The 10,498-nt window shown below is 39.1% G+C and overlaps 1 protein-coding gene across 1 annotated transcript; it reads left to right on the forward strand.

The window, feature by feature from the left end:
* Nucleotides 1-277: 277 nt before the first annotated feature.
* LOC127536836 (uncharacterized) lies at nt 278-3,148 on the forward strand. The gene is made up of 6 exons (XM_051958169.1): nt 278-403; nt 491-632; nt 744-1,135; nt 1,533-1,855; nt 1,982-2,163; nt 2,651-3,148. Exons 1-6 carry the CDS (start codon nt 324-326, stop codon nt 2,807-2,809), a joined length of 1,278 nt encoding a protein of 425 aa, XP_051814129.1. The 5' UTR covers nt 278-323; the 3' UTR covers nt 2,810-3,148.
* The last annotated feature ends 7,350 nt before the right edge of the window (nt 3,149-10,498 follow it).

Consider the following 10,498-nt stretch of genomic DNA (forward strand, 5'->3'; position numbering starts at 1 on the left):
ATGTTCCTCTCAGTGAAGCTGAGCAGGCCTTTGATTTACAGATGAAAAATATATGTAGCTATCACATTATATGTAGAACAGGCTCTTTCCAGTATCTTTCTTTAAATGTTTAATTGTCCTGCCCTGATTTTAAGTCCAATTATAAGTTTGCTAAATGACGAAACTGTAATGATGATGCCTCTTTTTTTAGGCCTACTGTGCCAAATCATCCTACCTTCACCAAGGATGTGATCCCATTGCCTGATCCCACGTGGGACAGAGTATGCAAACATAAAACAAAAAGGAAGCTGCATGAAAGTGGGTATATTTTAAGCGCTTTTGAAATGAGGAAAGCATGGGACAGTGGGACGGTCATTGCAGAGTTAAGAGAGGCATTCAGAGACCGAATTCCTGAGGATGTCAGGTATTGTAGGAGTATTAAGATGCTGCACATTGTAGTTCATATGTTAATGGCTGAAAATTGAGTTCTATTCTTTCTTTCTTTTTTCAGTATTGAACTTTTAATGTCATGTGGAAACACACTGATATCACCAAAGTTGCACCAGGGACAGGAACTTAGCGGCTTGATTGTTCACAAGATCTTCAAGTCAAAGGCGATTTATCTGAGGCCATCGAGCAGTCTTCCATTTTCGGTAAGATATTTTGAACTAATGTATATGTCTCATTTGGCCCCTACATTTTCATGGTTTGGCAATAAGCCTATCCCCAATGTTTTCTAAATACAAGTTTTTAATGTTTTTTAGGTTGACAACTCAGACCCAGAAGACAACTGTGTAGAGGTGGACACTGCACAAACATCTACCAGTTACCATATGACTACAAGGGCCAGGGGAAACGATACTGCAAAAGCGCCGAATATTTCTATTCGTCCTTTTACAAGAGCAAGAGCCGAACAGCCCTCAGCAACACTACAAGTAACTGATGCTCTTGTGACCACAGCTACCCAGCCCTCTGCATCACAAGAAGCAGCTGTTGTCATTGACTTGGATAGTGGTGACACAGTCACCCAGACCCCGTCAAATAGCAGTGATGACTATGCTGTCTACCTTTCCATCATGGGGATGACATCAGACCTCTCTGATGATGATGAGGAGGAGCTAAACCAGGCCATAATGGCAAGCCTTGAATCTCATGCGTAAGTTAGTGGTTCATATGAAAATGATTGCAATTATTTTCGATATAGAGTGGCAAGAAAATGTCAGTGAACTCTGGAATTATCTGGTTTTCTGGATGAATTGATAATAAATGTGATCTGACCTTCATCTAAGTCACAAGTATAGAAAAACACAATGTCTTCAAGCTAACAAGAAGCAAACTCTTACATTTACTGTGTTTCTTTTTTAAACATAGCCATTACATTTATATAAAAAATATATTTTATGAACTAAATTGTAGTTATCATTGATTGTGCAAAAAGTGGGAATTACGACCGATGTTTATTTGACATACGTAGCTCTGTGATAACACTGTCCTGAAAATGTGATCATTTTCCCTCTCTTAATACTGTTTTTTCTTTTTTCTTTTACAAACAGAGCATCTGAAAACCCAAACACTGAATCAGCACAGGAGGTGCTCCTCAATCTTGCATCCAAAATTGACGGTAGTCGAAGATGCAGGTTCAACATTAATCGAACTTCAGTACTGGATGGTGCTCTGCGGGGCTTCAGACGGCCGTCCTATAATCCAGTGTACCAGATGTGCATCAAATTCTCAGATGACTTGGGAAAGGATGAAGAGGCTGTGGATCTTGGTGGCCCAAGGAGAGAATTTTTGCGGTTGCTTATGGAGGCTCTGGCATTGTCACCAATGTTTGAAGGAAGAGATGGAAAGTTGAACTTGGCTTTGGACAGTTCCGGTATGTACTTTGTTTTACGTTTGAGTGTACTGATTTATATTTATTCCCTCAGTGCTAGCTTTGTCTTAGGTTTTATGACGTATATTTTTTCCCTGTGTTTTGTCTTCCATGTCATGTTTGCTGTAGCTCTAAGAGAAGACAGGTATTTTGTTGCTGGCCAGGCCATTGCTGTAAGTCTTGTCCATGGTGGTCCTCCACCAGGATTCATTGCACCAACACTATATCGTTGTCTTGTTGGTGGCACTTCATCAGCAATGCCAGTTTTGGAAGACATTGCTGATCCTGACCTCTATGAGAAGGTTAAAAAGGTAAATACTCTGTAAATACAATTTTAGTTGCCAGTTGCAGGTCTACTTTGGTAAAACAACTGTAGTCTAATCCCACTACTTGCAATAAATCCTAGGCTTTAATGTCCAGGTTTTTGTTTTCTAGGAAGATGTTTATTCACTGTATAATAACTTTGAAGAATGTAGTTTTTGCTGTGAACTGTACTATGTTTTTCAGATTGTTTCTGGTTACTTTTTCTACATCATTTATTTCAATGATAGAAGGCTAACTAACCAAAGTACAATAGCACAATGTAATCCAGTTTAACTGTGCTAAAATGTGCAGACTCCGAAATTGATTACCGAGATAGAATCAAGAACTGCCTAAATTGTCAGAACTTTGTTGTTGTTTTCTAACAGTAAAACACTGGTCAAAAAGGAACCTGCAAATTTATCATATTGTTGCTGTTCTCAGTTGCAAAACTATGCTTTAATTTGTTTCTCTCTTTCTATTGTGTGGTGTTTTTAGGTGTCCGAATGTACATCTTTAGATGACCTGATACATGCCACTGAACCGCTGCAAGATTACTTGGCAAACGCTGGGTGTCTTAGGCCATTGAAATGCATTAAAGACAAAGATCAACTGAAGATACACACGTGGACAAAATTGTTGGTACCCCTCAGTTAAAGAAGGAAAAACCCACAATTCTCACTGAAATCACTTGAAACTCACAAAAGTAACAATAAATAAAAATGTATTGAAAATTAAATAATCAAAATCAGCCATCACTTTTGAATTGTTGATTAACATAATTATTTAAAAAAACAAACTAATGAAATAGGGCTGGACAAAAATGATGGTACCCATAACTTAATATTTTGTTGCACAACCTTTTGAGGCAATCACTGCAATTAAACGATTTCTGTATTTGTCAATGAGCGTTCTGCAGCTGTCAACAGGTATTTTGGCCCACTCCTCATGAGCAAACAGCTCCAGTTGTCTCAGGTTTGATGGGTGTCTTCTCCAAATGGCATGTTTCAGCTCCTTCCACATATGTTCAATGGGATTCAGATCTGGGCTCATAGAAGGCCACTTTAGAATAGTCCAACGCTTTTCTCTCAGCCATTCTTGGGTGTTTTTGGCTGTGTGTTTTGGATCGTTGTCCTGTTGGAAGACCCATGACCTGCGACTGAGACCAAGCTTTCTGACACTAGGCAGCACATTTCTCTCCAGAATGCCTTGATAGTCTTCAGATTTCATCGTACCTTGCACACTTTCAAGACACCCTGTGCCAGATGCAGCAAAGCAGCCCCAAAACATTACTGAGCCTCCTCCATGTTTCACCGTAGGGACAGTGTTCTTTTCTTCGTATGCTTGGTTTTTGAGTCTATGAACATAGAGTTGATGTGCCTTACCAAAAAGCTCCAGTTTGGTCTCATCTGTCCAAAGGACATTCTCCCAGAAGCTTTGTGGCTTGTCAACATGCATTTTTGCAAATTCCAGTCTCGCTTTTTTATGAGTTTTTTTCAGCAGTGGTGTCCTCCTTGGTCGTCTCCCATGAAGTCCACTTTGGTTCAAACGACGACGAATGGTGCGATCTGACACTGATGTACCTTGGCCTTGGAGTTCACCTTTAATTTCTTTGGAGGTTGCTCTGGGCTCTTTGGATACAATTCCAACGATCCGTCTCTTCAATTTGTCATCAATTTTCCTCTTGCGGCCACGTCCAGGGAGGTTGGCTACTGTCCCGTGGGTCTTGAACTTCTGAATAATATGAGCCACTGTTGTCACAGGAACTTCAAGCTGTTTAGAGATGGTCTTATAGCCTTTACCTTTAAGATGTTTGTCTATAATTTTTTTCGGATGTCCTGGGACAATTCTCTCCTTCGCTTTCTGTTGTCCATGTTCAGTGTGGTACACACCTTTTCACCAAACAGCAGGGTGACTACTTGTCTCCCTTTAAATAGGCAGACTGACTGATTATGAGTTTGGAAACACCTGTGATGTCAATTAAATGACACACCTGAGTTAATCATGTCACTCTGGTCAAATAGTTTTCAATCTTTTATAGAGGTACCATCATTTTTGTCCAGGCCTGTTTCATTAGTTTGTTTTTTTAAATAATTATGTTCGTCAACAATTCAAAAGTAATGGCTGTTTTTGATTATTTAATTTTCAATAAATTTTTATTTATTGTTACTTTTGTGAGTTTCAAGTGATTTCAGTGAGAATTGTGGGTTTTTCCTTCTTTAACTGAGGGGTACCAACAATTTTGTCCACGTGAGTCTTCTCATGTTTCAGGTGGTTCACAGAGTCTGTGGGGCATTTGAAAGGTTTGTTCAGAATCCAAATCAGTGAAATTGTTTTTGGTTGATGAGTGATATTTGCTACCACTTTCCTATGCACAAATACAAGAACAACAAAACATTTGAAAATGTACTATATATTTTTAATGAAGCCACTGCATAGGCTAATAAACTAGGCTAACAAAATTCATGTAACAGTGCCTCAAAAAAGCAGGTTTCAAGCAGCATATATAGTGAACAACTCAATACTGTGTGATAAAATAGATTTGCACACATTTCAACTATATTTTCACAATTTTTTCAAATTACACATATTTAAACACAACACATTTAATGTATTTTTTTCTCGAATTCTGTGAAATGATTGCTAACTTGTGCATTTAGGACTGAACTGGATTTGAAATTGTGTTGGCAAAATCTGAACAGACTTATTTTGAGTTTACAGACATTAAACATACAGCTCTGGAAAAAATTAGGAGACCACTGCAAAATTATCAGTTCTTCTGATTTTGGTATTTATAGGTATATGTTTAAGTAACATGAACATTTTTGTTTAATTCTACAAACTGCTGACAACATAACTCCAAAAGTCCACATAGAAATATTGTCATTTAGAGATTTTATTTGCAGAAAATGAAAAATGGTTATTTCTGAAAAAATTGCAGTGATCTCTTAATTTTTTCCAGAGGTGTATTTCACTGTTTGCCATATTATTCTGATGGCATCATGGATTGTGTGGCTTTTATTCTGCATTATTAAAGCAAGTCATCTCTTTCATCTTGTCCTTTAACTCGCACATAAAGCAAGTCTGTAGGACTTCCTTTTTTCACCTGCGTAATATTGTAAAAATCAGGAACACCCTGTCTCAGAGTGATGCAGAAAAATTAGTTCATGCTTTTGTTACTTCCAGGCTTGACTATTGCAATTCCTTATTATCGGGTTGTTCAAATAGCTCTCTCAAACATCTACAGTTGATCCAAAACGCTGCTGCGAGAGTACTGACAGGAGTTAGCAAAAGAGATCATACTTCCCCTATACTTGCTTCTCTTCACTGGCTTCCTGTTAAATCCAGAATAGAATTTAAAATCCTTCTTCTGACATATAAAGCTCTTAATAACCAATCTCCATCATATCTTAAAGATCTGATAGTACCTTATTATCCTAGTAGAACTCTTCGCTCTCAAGCTGCAGGCTTACTTGTTGTTCCGAGAATTTCTTCTTCACTATACTTGTTATGCTAGCTTACATAGTTTGAATTTTACTGCTAGCTATATATGGAGTGTGTTTAATGTCAAAGCCGTACATCATAAGAGTAAATTATGAGTCAGTTTGCAATGTTAGCTTATACTTTGTCTGTGTCACATATCCTGTCATGCATGTATCGAAATGTGTGTTGTGTTTTCCTTGCTTTCCCACCCCTCCCTCTTCTCCCATCTCTCCCCCTTGCCCTCCTCTGTCCTTCTCAACCCGCCCGGCCAGCAGGCAGATGGGTCCCCCCTATATAGAGCCGGGTTCTGCTCGAGGTTTCTTCCCTGTTAAAAGGGTGTTTTTCCTTGCCACTGTCGCCTTTGGGCTTGCTCTGGGGGTCAGGCATATGGGTTCTGTAAAGCGTCTTGAGACGATTTGACTGTAATTGACGCTATATAAATAAAATTGAATTGAATTGAATTGAATCTTGCTAGTGTAATAACAAATATTAATTAAATTTGAAACTGCCTTTGTCTGTCATTTTTATAGATTTAGGGAGGGCCTGAAGACCCTTGGTGTTCTAGATGCAATGAGGATTCAGCCAGACAGTTTCAGACCTTTAATGTGTCATGAACCATCTCCACTCACTGCTGACGCAATGGATCAGCTTTTCCACATCCGCCTGTCTGCTGTGGGAAGCAACAAGAGAATGGCAGAGGAACGTATTGTGGCATTTTGGAGGGATTACCTGCAGGATGTAGAAGGTAAATACTCCTGCTAGATGTTCTTTACTCCTCTGTATTCTTGTTTTGTTTTTTTGTTTTGTATTTTACTTTTTTTTCTTTTACAGCCTGTCTCTGTGGAATTGACTGTCCTTACATGATATACCTTTTTGAATTTTTAGATATCTTGTAGTTCTGTTAATGTTTCTTTTCTCACTCCTCCATTTACTTCCTTCCATCTATAATTTTCCTTTCTCTCTTTGTATGATCTATTTCTTTTGCTTTTTGCATTGCACTTTTAACTTAATGGTATAATGTGGAACGTTCTTATTCTTCTTTTTGATGTTTGCTTGCTTTTTTTGTGTTAGAGCAAGTGGGTCCCTCAGCACTAGGTAAAATCCTAGCTTTTGCGACGGGTGCAAGTGTCATCCCTCCAGTTGGATTCTCCCCACTGCCATCAGTTGATTTCCTGCATGATCAGTCCATCAGCCCTGGACGCTATTTGCCTATGGCACACACCTGCATTAACTGCCTTAAAGCTGCTGTCCGGAGTTTGAATCGCAGCGTCTCCCAAAACACTGGTGGTCCCACCCTCTGATTTCGCCCCTTTATTTGTGCACGCGCGCAGTACATGAGAGAAGTGCCCGGAGTGCAGCAGCATTTTGCCTGTTTTGCTGTTTTCCCCTCTTCTACATTTAGTACATTTAGTAAATAATAAAGGAATTACGTTAGAATGCTGTATTGAGTCTAACTTGTCCTAATACCAAAATAACATGAATCTGCTAGGACGAACGAGTAAAGTTTCAATATGTGATTACACTCGTGTATCCCTCTCGATGACGTTGTTTATCAAACTTAGTGCATTTACGCGTGTATATGTGTTACATTGTTTATTTATTTCTATCTAGAGTTCAGAATTGCATGACTCCTCTGACGAAGAGTATGTCCCAGACGCCCCAACATCTTCCTCCAGAGGTCGGGCATCTAAACGAAGCCGTCAGGCGGGCTATGGAGGCCGTGGTCGGGGAGCGACGCGAGCACCCCGAGCCAAAAAACGTCCTGCAGTCTCTTGGCCTGACAAGCCGTGGGATTGGTAACTTTTCTGGAAGTTGCCGATCCCTGATGCTCTCTCCTCCACAAGCAAAACAAATGTGTGCGCGGTTGCGTAGTGCGTAGCTCGCCCACCTCTGCATGGGCTTGCTTGCTGTGTGCGTAACCGTTGATTGACAGCATGACAAAGCTGAAGCTCGAACTTGATTGGTCGGCAGCAACCGGCGCTTTTTGGAATAACATGGGGGTCTATGAGAGGAAGGCGGAGCTCAGGGATAAATTTTCATATCGCGTCATACTAGCATTATATTATAGTATCGAACTAGACTAACACATTTAAGCTTTGTTAAAAAATGATACATAAATTGAAAACAAACGGAAACTCCGGACAGCAGCTTTAAGTTGCCACTATTGGAAACATACGAGGATTTCAGGGAGAGTATGGACTTTGCATTGAGTAACACACAGGGTTTTGGCAGAGAATAACTTTTGAAGATTGTGTGTTCCTACCACAATGCAGTGCTCAGGATGTTTCAGTTAGAATGTATGAACATATGAACTGCTGTTTTGGTTTTCTTTCCCCTCTTTGATTAGGTGTTTGCAGAGGAAAAACAGTTTTGGGGGAAAAATATTGTTAAGGATGTGATCTTTTACAGGGATTAGCTGAAATTTGTTTTTAAATTTTTGTACCTTTTTTCTGTCACTCATTTTTGATCAACAGTGTTGATTATATATCAGATTTGTGGTTGTGAGGCAAACTGTTTTGTTCTGGCATTTCACATTAAAGCACTGTATAAATGCAGCCATTAACTATTTGTTACAAAACGACCCATAGAGTTTAAGCTGTTAGGCAGCTTTTCTACTGTTCACTAAGAAAATTCACCAGGCCTAAAAATAATTGTATGCCATGGTTTCCATCACCATTCAGTGGGTCTATGGCTTCGTTAACTCTGTTCATGACAGTTTCATTTACAATAAAGTCATTAACAGGAACAACTACATTGTTTTCAGTGTCTAACTGTAGAAGGGTGTCTTCACTGATTTCCAAGGTATCATTTCCAGCAAAACTGTCCTGCATTGCACTAGCACCGGCACTGTTAAGAACCCCTCTCTGCCACAGCTGAAGAGGTGTTGGTCCTCCCTGTGTGGATAATCCATGATTGTTCCACTGACTTCTGAATTCTGCAGCTGCCCTCTGAACTCTTGGCAAGTAGATATAGTGTAGACAAAACATATGGAGTTCATCTGTAGAATCCAGTATGCCCTCATTTTCCATGAAGGTGAAGAGATTACTGAAGTGGAAGGAGACAACTCGGTTTAGCTCTGCCCACAGTCGTTCTATCCTCTGATTGTGGACACTGCGTCCAGTTATGACACTGCCTCTATTTACCCCCCTTCTCTCCAGCATGTATCGGGCAACTCCTGTGTTCCCCATGCCGTGGTCACAGCGTACTCTCAAGGGAAGGCCAAAGCTCTGTACACCAGTGCGGAACAGTTGCAGTACACTTGATGCCCTGTTGTTGTTGAGGCACTGCAAATATATGATGGTTCGACTAAAGCCATCAACGCATCCATGAAAAACCATTCTCCACCTCACCAGTTTATGGTTTCCATCTATATGCCTGTGGGGAGAATAAAAGACAATTACTACTATATTTAGCCAAATGATGCCCTGCAACCTGCCTTCATAAGCCTTAAGTTTGGACCTCCATGGAATGAATACCATTGCATTTAGTGATTTCCTGACCTGTCCATACAAACTCAAGTACTCTGTTAACAATTGTGAGGTACTTTTGCTTTATGCATTTATTACATTTTGTGCTATTTTTCTTGTACCCATTACGTTTTGGAGACAGGTTATGTACTTGTTTCCTCATTTAGTATGCTGACAGTTTTAACTTTTCAGATTCAAATTGATACAATTGAAATTCATGGAACACTGCTTAATGTCCTGTAGGCATCTTCAGTATTATGAAGTTATGATGAGCTTAGTTCTTTAATTTTGTGGCCTCAGGAACAAAAGGGCAACTGTGCATACTTACAGCTGAGTCAATGTCAAAGGTTTTAGGTTTGATTTTAGTTGTTTTACATCAATATTATGCAGTACAGGGAAAAAAATGTGAACTTCAGTATAGGTCTTTAGCCTAGAAATCACAGTTCAAGAATAATGGGCACCTGTCACTAAATGATTTTGTACACCTATGTATTGTTTTCATATTGGTCTGCTTCACTGTGCAGAAGTTTGTAACCTTAAGAATTAAAAGACGTGTAGATGTCCACTTAAGATTAGAATCGTATATTATCCTCTGCATTATGTGTATTTTTACTTTCGGCAATTTTGGTATAATTTGATAATACATATGCACTTAAAAAATGAAAGTTCGACTTAAACCATTTATTAAGTATTTTTACCCTCTGGTACACAGTAAATACTTGTACTTAAGTAAACCATTTGAGTGTTTCTTCCATGGCTTCTTTAAAGCTTTACCTTAAACATTACTGTAAAGATTGGATTAGATTAGATTAAATTGATTTTATTGATTCTTTAGGAAGACTACTTCAGGTAAATTAATATTCTAGCTGCATTTTACAGTAATACTGTGTTCCTTTACATCTGTAATCAAAGTAAAAATCAATTAGCAATTTAAATATACTTTATGTATATATGTGCATTAATAAATCTACATAATTATGAAATTATAATTATATAGGACATTTAAAATACTAAATATAAAATGGCTACTGACAAAAGAACCACGTCTAATACAATATTACAAGATAGGCTTACTCACCATAATTGATTGGGAGTGAGAACATTGTAAATTCTTCGGCGGATTGCATGACGACGACGGAAGGCCCGTCCAATGGGGTCAAGGTGTTGCAAGCAATGTCTCACACGCCTGCGCTGTATTCTGATGTTGCGTGACCGAAGGCTTCCCAGCACATACCTTTCTCCTGCATTTGGTGTGGTTTGAAGGATCCTGTTAACAATGTCGGTCAAGGCCTCCTCAGACATTTCTGTGTAGGCCAGTGGTCCAATTTGAAGCTGCTGTCTGTGGCTGTACAGTGTCCTCCTACTGATTCCAAAGCATACAGCTATTCTTTGCCAA

This window comes from Acanthochromis polyacanthus, chromosome 13 (genome assembly GCF_021347895.1).
Source record: "Acanthochromis polyacanthus isolate Apoly-LR-REF ecotype Palm Island chromosome 13, KAUST_Apoly_ChrSc, whole genome shotgun sequence".
Taxonomy (NCBI): Eukaryota; Metazoa; Chordata; class Actinopteri; family Pomacentridae; genus Acanthochromis; species Acanthochromis polyacanthus.

Excerpts from the sequence above, each read along its gene's own strand:
- LOC127536836 (XM_051958169.1), top strand. The coding sequence starts at position 324 with ATGAGGAAAGCATGGGACAGTGGGACGGTCATTGCAGAGTTAAGAGAG. Across the intron at positions 404-490 it reads CGAATTCCTGAGGATGTCAG|TATTGAACTTTTAATGTCAT; the intron begins GTATTGTAGGAG and ends TTCTTTTTTCAG. Across the intron at positions 1,136-1,532 it reads GCAAGCCTTGAATCTCATGC|AGCATCTGAAAACCCAAACA; the intron begins GTAAGTTAGTGG and ends TTTTACAAACAG.